At 46.2% G+C, this 19,958-nt stretch overlaps 2 protein-coding genes across 6 annotated transcripts in view; one reads left to right on the top strand and one right to left on the bottom strand.

Annotated features, from left to right (window-relative positions):
- The window catches only part of RFFL (ring finger and FYVE like domain containing E3 ubiquitin protein ligase), a 26,101-nt gene extending 20,499 nt beyond the window's left edge, over positions 1–5,602 (top strand). For all 5 annotated transcript variants that reach the window (XM_069874077.1, XM_069874078.1, XM_069874075.1 and 2 more), the window contains 4 exons: positions 1,721–1,804; positions 2,176–2,383; positions 2,868–2,891; positions 3,614–5,602. In XM_069874077.1, coding sequence (XP_069730178.1) covers positions 1,721–1,804; positions 2,176–2,383; positions 2,868–2,891; positions 3,614–3,795 — 498 coding nt within the window. In that variant the 3' untranslated portion in view covers positions 3,796–5,602. The remainder of the gene's footprint in view (positions 1–1,720; positions 1,805–2,175; positions 2,384–2,867; positions 2,892–3,613) is intronic.
- Positions 5,603–6,464: 862 nt separating this feature from the next.
- LIG3 (DNA ligase 3) lies at positions 6,465–19,640 on the bottom strand. The gene is made up of 20 exons (XM_069874072.1): positions 19,633–19,640; positions 19,052–19,464; positions 18,442–18,579; positions 18,104–18,301; positions 17,506–17,657; positions 16,431–16,597; positions 15,691–15,768; positions 15,409–15,577; positions 14,626–14,781; positions 14,083–14,214; positions 13,253–13,332; positions 12,743–12,830; positions 11,696–11,773; positions 11,288–11,411; positions 10,782–10,924; positions 9,900–9,974; positions 9,232–9,378; positions 8,203–8,377; positions 7,678–7,769; positions 6,465–6,896 (listed from the first exon to the last, which is right to left on the bottom strand). Exons 2-20 carry the CDS (start codon positions 19,458–19,460, stop codon positions 6,663–6,665), a joined length of 2,835 nt encoding a protein of 944 aa, XP_069730173.1. The 5' UTR covers positions 19,461–19,464; positions 19,633–19,640; the 3' UTR covers positions 6,465–6,662.
- Between the last annotated feature and the right edge of the window lie 318 nt (positions 19,641–19,958).

Below are 19,958 nucleotides of genomic sequence, written 5' to 3' on the forward strand. Positions count from 1 at the left end.
TGTGTTCAGATGATAAAATACTTCAGTTGCATTTTATACCTGCTCTGCTCAGGTTTGGTTTTAACTTTGAAGGTAGAAGCCTGCACTTTCTTACAGAATAATTAGGAGAGTAAGCTGAATTATTTCACACTGCCTTGCTGTGTAGCACTGCCCAGCTATCAGCAGCATTGTGCTAGTCTCTTTACACACTAACGGAACTTCATTTGGTGAACAGTGCTGAATATATTGAACATTCACTCTGAGAACATCTCTACTTTGAGATGTGCTTTCTCTGGTGCTCTGGTTCACGCTTGCCATCGCCACTGGGTGCTGCAGTGACTGGTTCCTGTGGTACTGGATGTTGGTGCTGGCGCACAGATCTATCTTGTGCATGGATGCTGACAACTTTGACAAATGTACCTAGATGTTAGATGAAATGGTTATCATTCGTGTGCAAGACAGCAAGCACAGTTTAAAGCAGTTTTGAACTGAAACTGATAAGAAAGATGATTGTGAGATAGGCGAGTTGTTTGATGTCTTCTGTGCTTGGATCAATGCTCTTAAGTCTTCAGTTCGTGATGAACCCTGCAGTTCTGACGAACCTTGTCAGGGGCATTCGAGCTTAATTATGTTTTATTGACTTTGCTTTCTTTGTCTTTCTGCTATCTGGTATGGGATGTTTACTCAGTGTTTGACATCTGCTCCCAGTGCTATTACGCAGTGAATAGGTGTGTGTGTAGTTCCTGGGCACCAGAGCTGTGAAAGCATTGTCCCCTCTGCTTCCTCAGCAGATGTACGTGGTCCTGGAGAAGGTTTTTCCAGGGAGGTAATTTCTTAAAGGTCATTAAAAGACCTTTTAATTCTCTGTTTTTCTGGATATTGACATTCCATTTTTTGCCAGCACATTCATTTATGTGGTCTTCCCTTACTGTTCCATGACATGTTTCAGCTTCTTGTCTCTACTTGTGTGACATCCTACTGCAGTTTGACCTCTTTTATCATGATTGTTATTCTTTTGCTTTGTACGTATGAACAAGTCACCACATACATGAGTAGGAAGGTAACGTTACAGTGTCCTTTGTCAGCAGGGAAACGTCAGAGGGGAATGGCAGCTCCTGAGGGGAGGTTGGTTAGAATTACCCTGCAGTTCCCTTCATCTCACTCATAGCAACTTCCCCTTCTCGTTCTCCACCTTTGTTGCTGCTGGTCCTTCACTTAGCATCTCCTATTTGTCTAGTCCAGAATGGACTGGAGGAGGTGTTTGTGTCTGGTTACTTTGAAGATGACCTGTCGCCTGCGAGCTGTGTTAGAGGGGTCTTACACAGAGCTTTGCACTGAGAGCTGCTGTGATGTCAGAGCTGCGATATCACACCATGTCGCACTGCAACACATCAGTGGAGGATTGCATATATAGTCACCTGTATACATTTGGTCTTCTGATCCGGCCTCACAAGAGCATCCTGTGGAGTCTTACTGTACAAGTATTCTGTCAGGGTTTAAATAAAGCAGGGCTTTAAAGGGTCAGGTACTGCACTTAAGTTTAAAAAGTTTTACTTGTTTGAAGTTTCTTTGTTTTTACAAGTGCTGCACAAGAAATAATCTTCTGCAAACGTGCCTCACTTTTACCTTGTGCTGCAGTTCATTCTTCCAGTGGGGCATGGTTTGCAGTTCTGAACTGTTGAGATCATTGCCCTTTGGACACAGAGAGATGCTGTTAATGAAAGTTTATGTCCTCTTCTAGGCAAATGGTTACGTGCCTCCAAACCAAGTCGATATGACAGGAGTTGAGAATGCAGCAGAAGCACCGGCAGAGGAGGAGACACAGGTTTGTGTGTTGGAATGACAAGGAATACTCGGTTTTCTAGGCCTTACTTGACACCACAGAATCATTCCTGCAGAGAGATGGGTGGTGAAACAGTAATTCAGACTGACCCCTGGCAGGCTCAGTCAGCTCCTTTCTTTAGCATTATCTTGGCCTTCGCATACAGAAATACCTGGTGTCACTTGGACACTGTAATAAATACAAATTATTTATTTCTACTCTATGGTTTGTGTTTCTCATAGAGGAATTCACAAAGTAATCAGTCCTGTGTACATCCAAATAGGAGTTCCTGCTAGTGCATATGTTGAAGGTTGATTTAAGTTGTAGTGCTAGGTGTTCACAGCAAGTATAATTCTGTCTTTGTTCCCTTTTAGTCTACTGACTCAGAAGATAACCTGGTGCAGGGGAGGAAGGCTTCTCTCTCCGACCTGACAAGCATTGGAGACATAAATGCACTCTCTGTGCGACAGCTGAAGGAAATTCTTGCTCGCAACTTTGTCAACTACAAAGGCTGCTGTGAAAAGTGGGAGCTGATGGAGAGGGTGACTCGTCTTTATAAAGAGAAAGACCTTCAACATCTAGGTAAGAAGCAGGAAACATGCCCTGCTTTGGTTTTATGTTCTGCTTTCATTCTATCTTGTGCTTTTGATAGAATTTACCCTTTCTTTTAATTACTGCTGCCTGTGTGTGTCTCAGCTGTGCTCAGCAATATTGGTGAGGGGAACACCAAAGGAACTAGCACAAAGGGCTGCTGGAAGTGTAGTTCCAGGAAGCCAAACACTGTGTTGGTTCCAAGGCTGCCTTAAAGACAGAGGTCGCTTTAGATCATCCCTTATCTTTGTAGAGCGTTGGCTGTTGTGTAAGCCCAGCAAAAGAGAAAGTTTCTTGCCAGTGAACAACCTGTTCTGATCAGAGAATCATCTCGGCACTCTGTGTGGGGATCACCACAAAGTAGTTTGGGTTTAGGGACCTGCCTTCAAGGCATTTACCTGCGCAACAGCAGTGCTGTAGGAAGTTTTTTTCTAGCTTCTTATACGTGCCAAATAATTCTCTTCTTGTGTTGCAGTTTCTGACACTGATGATCAAACTGGTAAGTGACATTTTTCACATTGCGTCACACACCTCATTGCTAACAATCTCAGTGGTAGTTGTTTTCATCACACAGAAAATACTGTGCAAAAGCTGGAACTTTGTGCTCCTTGCCAGCTGGTGCAGCAGGCAGAGCCACACTGGGTTTGGCTGGAATAATTTTCTTCCTAGTAGCTGGTGTAGTGCTGTGTTTTGGATTTAGAATGAAAATGTTGATGACACAGTGATGTTTTAGTGCTTGCACTGGTCAAGGACTTGTCAGCTTCTTGCCCTGTGCCAGCAAGAAGCTGGGAGAGGGCACAGTCAGGAGAGCTGCCATGAACTGGAGTATTCCATAAGATCTGACGCTGTGCTCAGTGTCTGAACTGGGAGAGTGGGCTGGGCACCTGTCAGTGGGCACCGCGCATCACTTGTGCTGTACGCTCTTGTACAATTTGGTTATTGCTCTCGGCTGTCCCATTAAGCCATCTTTGTCTCAGCCCACGAGTTTTGCCTTCTTTCCCCAATTCTCTCCCCAATCCCGCTGCGGAGTAGCGAGCAAAGGGCTGTGGGGTTGTTCTGGCTGCCTGCTGGGTTAAACCACACTGCTAGTGTATACACAAGGGGGATTGTGTCAGACCTTCAGTGTGCAGAAATACATTAGGAAGCCCTTCAGTAAAGCCATCTCTTGGACTGTACGCAGAACCTTTCCTTGTCTCTTGCAAAGTGGTCTCATTTCTTCAGGTGGGGCCGGGCTCCCTCGCACGGAGGACAACCTCTGCAAGATCTGCATGGATGCAGCCATTGACTGTGTCCTGCTGGAATGCGGCCACATGGTCACTTGTACCAAGTGCGGGAAGCGGATGAGTGAATGCCCCATATGCAGGCAGTACGTGATAAGGGCTGTCCACGTCTTCAAGTCCTGAGCATGGGTAAGGAAGACTGGTGACGCCTTAAAGCCTCATCTACTGCTAAAGAAATGGTCAAATACCTATGGATAGGTAGGTCAGAGATGAGCATGTGGACCCCACTGGAAGTGAGGGAAGGAGGAAGTTGGGAGAGAATTGCTCTTACTCAAGCCTGGCTTGGCTGTGCTGCTCTTCCTGCTGTCGTGCTTTACACCACAGTGCCTAGACCCCTGGGAGCTTCTTGCCAGCAGCAGACACAGGTATCATTGATGCCCTGCATTCTAGAATAACCCGATCCACCAGTGTGGGGACAGATGGATGCTGGGCTTTCCACCACAAGGATCGGATTCAGAGGCTTTGCATTTTTCCCCGAATATTAAACTAATGTGGACTGGGGTCTCAATGTGACACTTGTTTTGCTGCTTAGGCTGTGCACCCAGCAACAACTTTATTTTCAAAGAGAAAAACTTTACTGTGCTTGTTAATTTGCAGGGGGTTTTTTTGTTTGTTCTTTTTAATTAAATGTTAAATTCTTATGCTTGCAGGACAGGCAGGCTGCCTCCAGTTTTCTTATTCAGATTAAGCATAATTCTAGCCTAGTGCCCTTGTGGAAAAATTATCACTTTACTTGAAGATGGACTTTGTATTATTGAAAATGGAAGGGGAGTGGGACTTTGAAACCTGCAGCCTTACCTTGCATGGTGGTGGCATTCTGTTTATGTGCCAGCCAGAGGGAGATTCCTGGTTTGACTGTTGCTGGTTCCTTTAACTTCACAACCTTCCTTATAGTACATGCCTGCAATTGTTTTAACACTGACTTGACTTCATTTGATTGAGGAGCTTGAATCTAAGGCTCAAGTCTTTTAGAGGGCTTAGTGAGAACACAGAGCTGAAAAGCAGTAAGGATGTCATTGCTTCACATTTCTATTAGAGTACAGGCAACATTCTTTTTAGAGGGGGTGTGGAAGAACACAAATTGGCTCCCTGGAGTCAGTAAGACAAGAACCACTGTTGCAGATGCTTCTGTTTACCCATCAGCTTACCCTCATCCTCCTCTTTGCTCTGTTTTACAGCCGTGTTACATTCAGGCTGCTAATCAAAAGCAATTTATGCTGTGCTCTTTCTGCTTGTGAGGCGGGACAGGAGATTCAGTGGGCTGACACGTGACAGCCACAAGCCCTTAGAGCTTTCCTCCCAGCCAGTGTGTTCATTTGGAAGCCTGGCTCGGGAAAATCCTAACTGGCCTGTTTTTCCCTTGGTGCCCTGCAAGTGCAAGAACACACATAGCATTGAACAGCCTCATTCATTAAATTCACTGTGAAAATCCATCTTGTCACCTTTTCCAATAAACTCAGGGCTGGGGAAATTTAGCAGGAAGAATATCATTCCCCTGTGGACAGAGGTTCTCTTGCGTGTAGAGGGTTATGCTTATTTTCCACAGCAGCTAATCAAGTTGCAGATGAATGCGTGACACTTTAGGAACGTGAAGACGTTCTCCCCAAGCCTGCAAAGTTGCTTTTTGAAGAGAGGAGACTTTTTACTTGTTTCCTCCTCCCCTGACTACAGTGTTTCCCTTGCAAAAGGAAAATCAGAATCTGGAGGAAACAGAATTATGATCCAAAGGAATATAATGATCTGAACTAATAAATGGAAATATTTATGTGCTTTCTCTACACTGTACATAGTTTAAATATTGTGAAAGTTAATATTATACTTGAAATGGCACATTATTCTCTATTAAATCTTCTTGGTACTACGATGGTTATGCTTACTAGTTTTGGTACAGAAGTTTGGTTTATAATTTTATAATAAAGTTGAACTGTGATTTAGTTAACCTTGTTTCTGACTGATGCCGACAAGCCAGGAGAAAGCTGAGATCCTACAGCTACTTCTTAACTTCCAGCTGGAAAATGGTTGGGACAGCAGATGCTTAAATATCATTACAGGCTGAAGGAAAAAAGTTAACTGAAAACACAACCTTTTTAGCAGTACAGTGGTAACTTTGTGAAGAAGGGGGGAGTGCATTCTGGCCCCCTGACATCAAGGGAATCAGTAACTGGTCAGCTCATGTTTTCTTTCACAGTGTCCACATGTACTTGGCCTCCTCCCAGCGTTCAACAAATGCACATCATTTGCAGAATAGTTAAAATGAATTCCCATTTCGAAAACTCATCTTCCTTATTTCATTAATACTCAAGTACTGACAACAGTTTTAAACAGCTTTGTCAAGAGCTCCTTCTTCAGCTTCTACTTGTTGAAACATGAGTGGCAGAACATGTGAGCAACACATCTGAGAGAAGCAAACACTCCAACAGGATGGATAATGCTACAGGAGTTGCTGTAACAGGAGTGTATTTGGTGTCCTCATATGAATATGACATCCCTGGCAGAGGTGTGAACTGGTGCTGGATACAAACCTGTGCTGAATGTTAAAAGATGAGGAAGAACAGTTGAGCCAGGAGAAGGACACAAACTGTAACGAGGCAGCAAAGTGTTCCTAGCAATACAGCCAGTAGTTTCATATATTTAGGGTCTGTTTTCCTGTCCAGGCAGAGAAGAACCTTTGGGAAATAAGTCCTGACAGCAGAGAAGAAACTGCTCCAGTTTTATTTCTTTTATCTATAAAAATACCCAAACTTTAAAAACCCAAGGGCCCTACGTTATGAGCAGAAAAACTGATTCAGTAATGACAGTTCCTCAGAGAGTTCTTTTAATTAATTCCATATGGTTGCTGTAGATCTTTATAACTGCCTCTGGTGGACTCAGGCTTCTTATTTCTCTTCAAGTCTCCACAGAGGAATCTCACCCTTTCTTCCACCTACCTAGTTCTCAGCTGTTGCCTTCAAGGAACTCTTGTGCCGGGAGTGGTCAGCTGCCCTGTAGTGCTAGCATGGGGCTACCAGTCTCCGTTTCCGGATGCATTTCCAGATCCAATTAGGAGACACGCGCTTAGCACCAGGGTTCTCATCAATGTTCCCTATAATATGCGTTGCTGAGGCTGCGTCAAACTCTGACACCAGATCACCATCATATGCAATGAAGTACCGCCGGATTTTGTCAAAGTCTTTCACAGAGGGTGAAAGGTACAGCTTCACCCCAGTGAAGATGTCCAGCAGCACCTGCATAACATGAGAGGAGAAGAAGTGTGGGTTGGGCTGCAAAGAACACTGGATTCTTTGAGGCATGAGTGCGTCATTTACAGTTGCGGAAGTTCTTGTTCTAATCCCATGCCAAATAACCATGCTCTTTGGACCTGCCATTAAACCATACATAATGCAGCCCCCATACAGCTCCTCTGAGAGCCACATGTTACAGCTGAAGTTATTACCCCGTGCCCCCTTAGTGCTGCTGCTGTGGGCCAGTAAACATGGTCTACTGTCTTTGTCTTTACATGCACAATCTTCTTAGGAAAAGTAGGAGTGTAAAACCCTAGGAGAGGACGGGCTGTTTGCATCACAATAGCTGCTTGAGCTTACTGGGAAATTAACAGCTCAGCAGTTCTTAGTGCCTCCTACAATCTGCTGCACATTGGGCTAGAAAGGACAGTTCCCTCCCTTCATAGCTCCCACCTCTTCTGTATGTTGCACTCGGAAGAGTAGCTGTTCAGCAATACAAGGCTTTGTGGAGCAGAACATTGCTGGTGGGTGAACAGAGTATACTGGCCTGTAGCATCACAAACCGAATTATGTCAGCTCTGCAGCCAGGAGAGAGCTGCAGCCGCCTATTTCCTTTATGAGGGGACTTGTTGCTGCTATTTCTGCCTTTACATTTCACTTTAATTTAGGGTGCTGCTGTTAGAAGAGCTCAAAGACTGTTCCAGATGGAAGGCAAGTGAACAGACCAATGAAACTGCCTCAGCTTCCTCCCACCCCTGAGTGGCTGCTGTCCAGCTGACCATACCTTTTTTTCATTGCCATCCATCTCAGATGCTTTTCTCTTCTCCCCTCGTTTCTCCTCTGATTTTTTGGGGGACTCAGTGACTGCTTTGCTCTCTAAAAATGAAAATGTCATTCGTGCTCTGTAGATACTGGTTGTGCATTAAAGTGGGGGGAGAAGGGAGTAAAAGGGAAAAGGCTGTTCCCCCCCTCAGCCTGGAAAATCCATGAATTAGCATGTAACTAGTAAGACACGTTTTTCAAATGTGAATGGTGTGGGGCATCCTCCTGCCCTCATCTCCAGAATGTTGCTGTGCAACTTCCCTCCTTGCTGTCACCACACCAGCTTTTTGAGACTGCTTAGACATTCCTACAAGTTCCTCCCCGGTGACAAAGCACTGGCTAAACCAAGGGTCCAAACAGCTCGGCTCATTACCCTGGCGTGCATGTGAAAGTATCCAGTACCTGACAGAAGGCAGAGACCCAAAGCCGGCCTGCACCAAATGCAGAGAACATCCCCAAGGCTCCCAGGCTCCTTGCCCCTTTTTACCTTCTGGCTTCTGGGCTTTCGCAGGTGACTTGCATGGGGGTGATTTAATAGCACTGTGTGGTGTAGAAGACCTGGAATTTCCCTCATTCTCTCCACTGCTGCCAGCCGTGGACTCCTCCTCTTCCCCAGCAACAACACTGAAGTCAGCCTTCTCTTTGGAGAGCTGGTACAGCTCCTGTCCCCCCAGAAACAAAGCACTGCCTTTAGCCGCAGCGAGACCTCCGGCATTAGATATGAGCTGGAACACATGGTTTCTTCTTTGTTTCCCTCTCAAAGTGTTTGCTGCTGTGCTTGTTCTTCCTGCACCTCTTTGTAGCCATGTTCCCATCAACTCCATTTCCACCCAAACTCTGTTTTTCACCCATCTGCCCTACATTATGGGAAGCCACACAGGGAGGCACCAAAAGCCACATTCACATCATCTGCTGCAGAGCAAGACAGACAAGCCCTTCAGAGCATGGGTTCCTAGCCTGAAGCATGAATGACACCCACTGCTTCCTCAGGGAACAGGCTGTCTGAGGACACTATTTCACCTTTGTCTCCCCTGCCTGCACAGGGAGCCAGAAAGACTGGGCAGTAGGTGGGCTGAGTCACTCTGTGCTTCAGTGGCACAAGTGCTCGTATCTGCTGCCAGCAGCCCTGCAGGGAGTGGGAAAACAGCCCCAACAAGAACAAGAGCTCATCCACAGCTGACTCGATGCTGTGGACGGCAGTGAGCAAAGGAGGCAAAGAAGCTGTGTGGGGTGTGTGCAGCCCCATGGTCCTGGCACAAAGCCATGTCTGTGCTCTGGAACCAGGCAGAGTGCGCTTCCCAGATGCTCCCCCAATCTCAGCAACTCATGGGAGACCAAATAGCCATAAACAAAAGAGAATAATGGGCACTCTTTCACTGTGATAGCTGTTACGAGAGCTGACGCAACCTGTTGCTAGCACAGACTTTCCTGTGCACCACACAGCAGCTTAAGGATCTTTTTGAAGAGACTGCTGTCAGAACTTCTCATGCACGGTGCACACATGGCATTAACTCACCTTCAGCTGCTGGAGGTTGGTGGCTGTCTTCCAGTCTTTGTCATCTCGAATACGAGTGCAGCGAGGGAAGCGAATGGAGATCCCATCTGCAGTGTGGGCTTCGGCTTTAGAGAATTCTGCCCCCGTGATCTCCCACACTGGGGCTTTCTAAATACAGGATCAAGGAAGTCATGTTACACTCTGTGTTCTCTCATGAACTAACTGATATACCTGTATTCCTGCACCTCTACAACAACCTCCCTTCCCACTCAGCAGACAGTTCCATATTCACAAGCTGACCTTCTCAGTCACCTACTTTTTTCAGTGAGTCAGACATCCTCAGCTGATATACAATGCCAAGTTCTAAATAACTCCTCTTCTACCAGCTATATGTGGCACAAAGCATACTGAATAATTTCAGGAAACAACAGCGACTGCTGGGTTATGGTTGTGCTTCAACTGTTTTAAGTCAGACTCTTCATGCCTCAAATTTAAAGCAAGTTCACTTCTGGAAGGGATTTAATGTGCAAAAATATTTCCAAGAAGCACTGCAGGTATGACTTCTTCATGAAGCTGTTGGCCCTAAAGCCACTAAAAGTTTCAGAGACAAAAACCTATGCTTAAATTGAAGTGCAGCAGATCGCTGTGTCAGGGCAGGAAAACAGTTAAATGACTATGACAGCACTTACCTTTGGGTCGGGGACAATGAAGTCTGGATAGTAGATTTTGTTAATCTTCAGCCACTTTGGAATTTTACTAGGATCCTATTAATTAAAAACACAAAACCAAAATGATAGCACTTATGACCATATATGAACCTATTCCTACAGAAGAGTTGCTGGAAGATGTAGATTAGTACATAGGCATTACTTTGCCTTTATGTGGGTGGAAACTGGCTTCAGCCTGCAGCACGGGGTACAGAGATCTGCAGCAGTTTCTCTGATCTAGAGCATCACAAGAGTTACCTGTAACACAGCTCCCAATTACTGCCATTCTATATGAAAAACTACAACACTCTTGCCCCAATTGTGACTCACATTGAACTACACATTTTTGAAGGTTCTGTAACCTCAATACAAATGGCCTTTAGGATGTCAAGTAAATATTGAAATTCAACTCTCCTCATTTGTCAAGTTCTGAAAAGTAAGATGCCTCACCTAAACAAGTCTCACTTCTTGTGAGAATTCCGACAAGTCAGATTATCCAGCCACAAGACAACTCTGACTGGAGACTCTCTCCCTTAGCCCCATCTAGCGACTGCCTTCCCCCATAGCACTGTGCCAGACATAGTGCTTGCTCTGCTCTTCCCATTAAAACTTAGTATTGTCAGGGAACAGATGGTGCCTGGCTTCCCACTCAGTGTCTCAGTAGAAGCCACCTCAGGAGCTGGCTGCACCTACATCTCACCTGTGTTAGAGCAGTGCCTCTCATTATTCCATGCAGAACACTTCAGTTCTGCGTTCTGCCAGCACCTCAGCTGCCGCTCAGCAGGAAGGTGGATTTTACCAAGTTCTTTGCTGAGCCTTTGGTTGATCACGCTCTGCCAGAGCCCCTCTCTGAGCCCCTCTCACCTTGCTGATCTTCACCATATCCAGCTCTGTTTGCAGACGTGCCAAGGTGGCATCGTCATGGCCACCTGAACACTTGGTCACTGTGCACCACTTCTCACTCTTAGGATCATAGCAGCCCATGAGGAAGATGGACATCATCCCACCTGCAGGACGGGAGAGCATGATGGGTCACATCTTCAACAGGACAAGCCACAGCTTTTCAAAAAAGCCAAGTAATGAACCAAGACACAGCAGATTTGGGGCTGTGATGGATTCAGTGCATCAGCTCCCATATATGAAGCTGAACAGCCTCTACACGCAGTAGGAGCCCAGCCCAAGGCCTAAGGCTTTGCTGTGCCAGCTAACCCACAGTGAGCTCACAGCCTGGCACCTGAGCTGCAGCAGTGACTGACTGCTGCGTCTCATTCTAGTAGGAGACTGAATGCTGCAGTGGGCCTGGAGAGGAAAAGCATTGTGAGTTTTCTCAACTGACAGATCTCCGACTTGAGTCAGCTCCAGGGACTTGCCTTTACTGCCTTGTCCATAGAAAGCTCCCAGCACCACCAGGTCTGCTGTGTCAGCCATCGCCCCCTCATTGAGGTAGTCCTTTTTCACTTTCAGCCAGTGTCGCTTCCCTGGTTCATAATGACTCTGTGCAAAATGAGGCAAGAAACCCCAAGTCAGAAATGAGATTGCCTGGTGGACAGCACTCTCCTCAAACAGCCCTTGCTTTTACCCTTTGCTTTTACCTTGCTTAGCAGTATAGGAGCACAGCTGTGCCCCGATATATGAGAAACAACTTAGGCTGGATGTCACCATCTACAAAATCTAGGCATTTCAAGGATGCTCAGCCCGGTGTGCTTCATCCACAGACCTCGTCATTAGTTACTCCCAGATTCCCAGCACACACCAGGAGAGCCTAAGTGTGAACTTGCCTTTATATCTTTCAACACCAGTCCCTCCAGTCCCTCACGGATAACTCGGGTGATCATATCTGCCAGATCTGAAGCTTTCTGAAAAAGAAAGGAGTTGCGGTAAGCTCAAGAGTGTCAAAGGGCAGCAGTCTTCAGGCCTTGCATTTGGAGAGGTGATGCATTAAACCCAGAGAAATTGCAGAGAGATGAACAGGTAATTTCATGAAACTTTTTCCAAGGAGAGTTCCACGCGCATTCTCCTTGCTGCACATCCAGGGACTAAGCTGCAAAGATGTCCCAAGAAGAGAAGCATTGGTTACTTAAAAAGTACTCTTCAGAAGTAAGGTAGCCACACTGACTGGTATCCCCAGGATGCCACGTACATGCAAAATCACATTTTCTTGGCTGTGCCTGCTTACTTCTCTATCCAACTGCCTGGGGAACTTTGCTCTTTTCTTCTTCCCAAAATGCTTTCTCTGCCCGAAAATGTCCATGCATTCTCCACTAAAACCAAGGTACTAAAGACATCAGTAGCAGTGGAGAAAAATAATGGGACATAGGGCTTGTGCATGACAATCAGAGGAAGAACTGAGCATGCTGCTGTCTAGATGCAGTTTTTAGCACTCAGGATGTGTCAGGGCTACAATACGGTGGCACTTGAAGTTGCTTGGTTACTGGAACCAGCCTAGCTCCTTTCAGTCCTCTGTCAGTCTTCTCTCACCAACAAAGCATTGCACAGCGCAGATCAGGTTAAAACAGGCTGTAGCTCCTCCCAATCACGTTAATGTCAGAATGCCTACAAAATCAGTAAGAAGCCAAAAAAGATGTGCAACTTCAGACTACACTGAAGTGGCTGCAGCAGAGACAAGATGGGAGCACAGGCACAGCCCCCTCTTGAACAATGCTGGCTCAAGAAGTCTCATGCACAGACCAGAAGTAGAACCACTCTGACAGGCAGGTCACTGCCAAATTTGCAGCCTTCATCATAAAAAGGGCCATGTGGTAAAGGAGAAGTGAAGTGCCCAGAGTGCAACCCACGGGATCACCACAGTCTAACACTGAACTCACCGTGACGTGCTTCATCTCAGAGAAGAGGATCCGGTTGGGGATTTCAACCATGTTATCGTGGAGAAACTTCCGACGTTCACAGAGAGGCCTGAAGCAGGGAATGGATAATTAAGGCCAAGCAAGCAATTTCAACATGAAGTACATTATGTGAACACTGAGAAAAGCCACTTAAGTGATTTATCCTACAAAGTTCCAGAAAGCACAATCAATTCTTACGTTCCTCCAGGGAGTAAGTTATAAAACAGAAATTTTGTGTTAAGAGTACATTTAATACCAGAGGACATAAGATGAGCTGGGTTCTGAATCACACCGAGTTCAGTTGAAACACAGTCATTCCCTGTATTTTGGAACCGCAGAGTGAGACAGAGCACCACAGCAGAACTCTTAAGTGCAGCGAGAGTTCTCCCATGCTATGATAACAGCTGGTGTGAGCTGGTTGCCCTATAGTGGCACGGCACGTTCACACCAGGAAACTGGTCAGGCTGCTCTCCCAAGGTGCAGGACACTTGCCTGTCCATCAGGCTGATGTCATTGAAATAGATGCAGTCGAACACAAACAAGCAAACGTTGGCATCTTGGAAAGCAGCTTTCTGAAAGACAGTTAAGATTGATTAAAAGAAACTTACAGTCATAGCAAGCAGCAATATGGAGTTTTAGAAGAATAATAGAAACAAAAGGGTGCATTTTAATCTCCATAACCTTTTAGAGTTCTAATAAGCTTAGGCTCTTCTAAAAGACAGGAACATTCCAAGAACTAAGGTTTAAACTGAATGTGTCAAAGCACCAACTAAGAAAATATACTAATTTTATAATGTTGGGAAAATAATGCCACAAATGTTAATGACTTTGGGCAACGTAATATCTATCACTTCAAACTAACAGCTACTTTAAGCTAAGGCACTTAATCTAATTTTCATTTTACTGGCCTCTTCCTCACTCCCATTTAGTCTGGACACAAGCACAACATAACATTCATATGGACTAAACATTCTTTGCAGCGCTGTGGTCTTCCAGTCCACCATACATTGCTCAAGTGGCAATAAGCAATGACAGAATCACAATGTTTTCTAAGGGTTTTTTAGTATTTATCTGAGGCTGAAGTTTACTTACTGCCCTGCTAGTGATCAGATTAATATCAAAACTATTGCATTAGAGCAGTGCTGTGTCATTAGTATCAGCCTTCTCTGGGATCTTCTCCCTTTCCCAAGTGCTCTAGGTAGCACCAGAGCTCCTAAATTACGCTGCGTTAACAGACTGCACAGTTGTGTGTTTGAGTCAGCAGAATAACCACCTCCAAGCACCACAAAGGATCTAGTTGTTTTTTTGGTTTTTTTTTTCACCTTGTGCACACCCAGAGTCCCAAAAGGAAGCGGTTTGCCAGTTTTGTTGTCAATCAGAAGAACTTCTGAATCCAGGATCATACTCTGCCCACCAGGGAAAGCCTGAGGGATGAAGTCCTTAAAATGGGCTACCTTGGGAAGAAAAGAAAAGAGATGTCTATTGGCTGAAGAGATAAGACTCACACCAGTGCAGATATTTCCTCCAGCAGTGTCCCAGGCCTGTGCCATAGCTTTATTTTCAACTATAGTACAGAGAGCACAGTCTTCAAATAGAAAAATGAGTCTCCAACAAATACAGCTAAGTCACCCAGCTGGCATCAAGCCTCCCCAAAAATTGTGCACAAGGAGGACTCTAAGGTTAGCTGTAGTTTCAAGCTCCTAGACTGCAATTCTATCAAGCGCTGGTTTTCCAGATTGCAATTAGCTACACAAATTACAAAAAGCCTAAAACAGAATCCTCCTTGCCTGCAGAAACTGCTTTGAAATTTGGCTGTGTTTATAGAAGAGCCGACATGACAGAAGAGAGAGTTTATAGGCACTTACTTTGTGAGGGAGGACGGGTTTGAGGCTTCTGCTGAAATAGCTGAAGTGATCTCCGTTTTTATGGACCTGCACCCGCTCACCATCATATTTGATTTCTGCGTACATGCCATTCGGGCACTTCTTCATGGCATACTCAATTGACTTGCAGGCTTCAGCCTTAGAAAGGTGGAGGGAGAAGTTTCAAACTCAGCCAATACATTTAAAAATAAAGCTACTTTCACCTAACTTCATGAACAAACTACCAATTCCTTTGTGGATCTTTCTTTACAGGGTCTTTGACAATCAGTTTGTCTTCCTTAGTTACTAATTTACTTAGAATGACCTGCATATGTCCAGATAATTACAGCTTCTCAGTGTTAACCTCCTCCAAATACTTCAACATATAAATACTGTGCCTTTTGTAGGAGGGTCTTTAGCCGTGAAGTAAATGTTTAACTCTGATTTATTCATATTTGCATCTCTAATCCAATATGCCTACACTATTTCCAGACAAAGGATCAACTAACAGCAAACTAAAAAGAAAGTCACTTCTGGACTAAAAGCAAGTCAGGATTTTAGCTCCTGCAAGTGCCACTGAAGCTGCAAGTACTGAGTCCATTCAATACTGGCCTCTTAGTAGGAAAGACTGTATAAAATGGTATAAACACAAAAATCAGCACTGCAGAATCTCTTATCCCATACTACACGCAGTTACTTATTGATCTACTGATTCTGAAAAGCGAGTGTGTCCGACAGTACGCAGGAGAATGGCTGAAGGTCACCCTACAGAGGAGCCAACGTTACCAGCATAGGCTGCACCGGCGTCATCAGGGAGGCCTGCACGCTGAGGGTTCGCTTCAGACCCGGTGTCTCCGCAGCCTCCTGCTGGTTCTTCAGGACTCGCTCTACCACATCCTGGAGGTTGCGTGATGCTTTGAATGCCTCATAAGCATTGGGATCCAAAGCATCCAACCTTTAACAAATTGAGGAAAGGAGGGAAACAGATCAACCCCAGGTCTGCTGCACCTGCCTTATGAAGCTAATGCCCACTTCTGGTTTTATCTCACAAGAAAAGGTAAGACTTACACATGCTTTGCTCCAGCATTCATTTTCAAGTCATGCTTAATTAGCCTGATGATGCATTTCAGGTCGTTGCCTGTACATCTGAAATGCGAGAGAAGATTCAGAAGTGGCAAACATTTACCTGAACTACTTTTGAGCACAAAACCAGAAACTGATCCAGGCCTCTCAACAAAAGCTCCTTCCCTTCTGTAAGGTTTAAACTCAAAAAGGACATGTTACTAGTGACATCGCAGAGGCACAAGAGAATATCCAAAAGGCTTTTTAGCATCTTTCTGTTTGAATGCCAGGATTAATTCTGCCTCAGTGCTGATGTACCTTCCAGAATTCAATGCATCAAGAGTAAGTGATAGTAACATCCTCAGCCTGAGATCAACACAAACTGAGCCAGACTAAGAATCTTCAACATGTCTAAATGCCCTGAAGGTTTTTCCCAACATACCCAAGACCAGCAATGTAATTAACAACTAAATACCATTAAGGTAGTTCTACAAGCCACTTCTTTACTGCTGACTGAACAGTATCACAACAGGCAAGGATGGTATTTTCCGGCAAGAACAGGAGCCATCAACGTGCTCCACTGCTGGTCAGCAGTCGATGTCTTAATCAAACCACCGAGTCTTATGGTGGTAAATTCAGTCTTCATGGCTTTTGACTAGATTGTCACCTGTTCCAGCTTGCGAAACATAGATAACTACTCCTAGTTTTAGGGTAAACCTTCAGAGGCCATTTACTACTTCCCTTACCTGCGAGTGATGTGTTGCAGCACACTTTGCTGGTCATCCTCCTTGGTAAGCTTTGATAGCTGGATTAGGAATTCATCCACCTCTTGGATGGTCAAGAGACTTTTGGCTGCTGGAGGACAAGACTTGCTCTGTTCAAAGAAGAGGCGTATGGTCTCGGAAACATCTCCCTGTCTCCAAAAGCAAAACAAGGGTGTGGATCAGAGCTATGGCTAGAGAACAGGGACACCACTGGGGATTCACCATGGTTCCAGTAAGTGAGGTGGAGCACAGGAATGATGCTGGGATTGCATGAAGGAATTGGAAACAAATGTTAGAAAATAGCTGCCATGATACAGAATAAAGCTTCTCAACTGTTTCATTTGCGGGGGGAAAAAAAAAATGTATGCGAGAGTACCAGTATCATCTCATTGCTCTATTTTTCACCACTGCAGAATCGCAGACCCTTTATTTCCTTAGGATTAATCCACTCATAAATCTAAGGATCTGAAACAGTCTAGTGACGTCACTAGAAGGCAGCATACACCAAGACAATAAACAGAGGTGAAAGAATCAGCCTCATTATCTAATTCACCCGTTTTCTCACTCTTGGAATGAATCAGAAGCATCTGTAATCAATTACCAACTCCTGTGCACAGGAATTAAATGCAATTGTATGAGTGCAACTTAATTGTATGAACTAACTTAAGCTCTCAGCAACAGAGCTGTTAATTGAATAGCAGGTTTTGATACATCATGTTACTAAAAAAGTAATATAAATCAGTTACACAGGAACATGCAAGACAAAGCAGTTTAGGCAAAGCAGATGCAACCCAACTTGCCTAAATATTTTAATCTTGCTGTCTAAAGTTTTGCAGGTGAATTCATATGAACTCATATCTTGCTTTCTGTTCAAGCATTATTTTCTAAATGTTCCAGATGGCAGAAAGTGATATAAAAACTGCTAAAGCAAAAAAAAAAAACCAACACCCACTCCAATAGTCAAGCTAACGATCTTTCAGATGAATTAAAAACCATTACAGAATTCCCTACCACGGGTCCAAACAGCAGGAATGAAGAGACTGCAGTCTGTTCTCACCTGTTCCAGGTCCCGGACCATTTCTTCTTGGCTGCAGTTAAAAATCCTGCTGAACAGCTTTACAATCTGCTTATCATTCAAGTTGTAAACAATTTTAATGACGCCTGGTAGCAGTAGCTTAATGGTCAGGTACATGTCACCATGAAAGCCATCTGGGAAGAAAGCACAGCCCATCAGCAACTGCCAAACTTTATTTTCCCTCAGAGGCTCTGGCTGTTGTGCCTGCTAGCAAGATCCCAAGACAAAAAAATCTGCAGCTGAGGCTTCCCCTTTCTGCCATGCTATCCTGCTTCCCATGAACGGAGAGTCCTCAGAGGAAACACCCACAACTGTCCTCCAAATGTGATCTCAGCCTTAAGTTTGGCGGGACCTACAAACCTCTTCCACAGTCCCAAACTGAGACATTTGTATCTGAATTGGTTATTTAGATAAACAGTTCACCTTGCAAATATTATCTCCATAGCCCAGAAATCATCACACCGTATAGCTTGGACTACACAGTGATCGATTTTTATTTCACTCTTGCTTTTGAAGTAATACTTTGAGGTTAATTTTGAGAGGGCTGCCACATGCTGAGAACACCAAGCAGGAACCATACCTCCTCCAGATCCCTTCTTCAGAAAATCCTGGATGATCTGCGTTTTCACATTATAGCTAGGCTTTTCAGCTACCATGGCACAGAGCTTTCTGAACTCCCGCAGCAAGCAGTCTTTGTGCTTCGGATCACATTTTTTTGCAGATAGGCTGGACTTGTGGGAAGAACTTGCAGAGCCATCTTCCAAATTCGTTGGCTTGGCTGCATAAAAGACACAAGTAGTTGCTTATTGGGCAAACCAGATTTTTAGAAGTAATTAAAACTAAACCACCTTCTATAGACAAAGATCTGAGCAGAGATAGTAAGAGAAAAGAACTTTCCAGAATCAGTTTAAATTCTACCTGTGAAGCCAGAGAACTTCTTTGGTGATGGAGTGATGAGAGCCAATGGATCTTTTGTGGTCAGTTGTCCTGTGGCGGTGAGCTTAGCTTGGACAATCACTTTTTTCTTCGGTGTACTTCCAGCCTTGGAATTCGCTTCTGTGAAAGAGCAAGGTTCAAACCAGAAGTCAGAAATCATCTCATACATCCCTCAACACATCATGTAAGATACACAGCAACAAATGAGTCTGAAAAGAACTTGGGACGGAGGAGAAAAAATGTAGGGGCATTTTTTTAAGATAGCAAAATACTACACAATGTAATAAAGATCATGAAGAAAACCTGAAAATGGAAAATAACTGACCATTCCTCCTGGGATCTATCTGGTTGTGTCTGCATGTGGATTAAACCACTTAGACCCTCTCCATAGTCAATTGTGACTAATTAATTGCTGTTGCACAAGGGACAACTACATCCCTTTCCTATGAAGCTGAGACACAGCCCCGAGCTGTGCCACCTGCTGTGTCACCAGGCCACGCGGCTGCACCAGCAAGGACTCTGTTCCAAGTGCGGCCACACCGTGGAAACAGGTAAAGTAAAAGAGTAACCCAGGCACTGCTTGGCGTCTCACCCGAGATGTGCTTGTTGATCAATTCCTTTTCCCCGTCTTGTAGCTCCTCCCATCCCTCCAGGTCCGTGATGTCTTCGATTTTCTTGGTGGTGGCGCGGGCCTTGTCCAGCTTCTCAAACATGCACTTGACGTGGTACCACTCCTTCATGTCCCCGCCGGACTCGGTGAAGGGGTTGGGCACGATCTTCCCGATGCGCACCATTCCCTTCACGATCTTCTCCTTGCACTTCTTGCAGCCGGCCGTGCCGCGCTTGGCGTAGTCCACGCAGTAGCGCTGCTCGGCCATGTCGGCGGCCCGGGACAGCGCGCGGGGCGGGGGCGGCGGGGGCGGCGGGGCGAGGGGCGACGCCGCCGAGCGACTCCCGAGCAGCCGCAACGCCTGCCAGAGCGCGCGGGCGCCCGCGGGCATCCGGCTGCGGAGGGACACGCTGAGCGACCGACAAACCCCCGCCCCGCGGCCCGCCGAGCCCCCCAGCCCCGGGGCCGCCCCCCGAGGCCCCCAACCCCGGGGCCGCCCCCCGCCCCGGCTCTGCCCCTCCCACCCCACCCCTCCCCTCCAGCCGGCCCCAGCGCGCGCTCACCGCGGTGCTCACGAGGCCGCCATCCCGCCCTCAGCCCGGGCCGCTCCAGGCCGCGGTGTCTGACCGATCGGCGCCTGCGCGCAACGCCCCTTCCGCCCGGCCGGCGGCGCGCGCGGCTCCCCCCCCGCCCCCGCGGCGCGCGCCGTTCCCGCCAGCGTCGCGCGCAGCTTCCCCCCCCACCGGCGGCGCGCGCCGTTCCCGCCAGCGTCGCGCGCGGCTCCCCCCGCCCCGCGGCGCGCGCCGTTCCCCCCCACCCAGCAACCCGCGGCGCGCGCCGTTCCCGCCACCGCCGCGCGCAGCTCCCCCCCCCCCCCCCGGCGGCGCGC

This window comes from Phaenicophaeus curvirostris, chromosome 21 (assembly GCF_032191515.1).
Source record: "Phaenicophaeus curvirostris isolate KB17595 chromosome 21, BPBGC_Pcur_1.0, whole genome shotgun sequence".
NCBI lineage: Eukaryota > Metazoa > Chordata > Aves > Cuculiformes > Cuculidae > Phaenicophaeus > Phaenicophaeus curvirostris.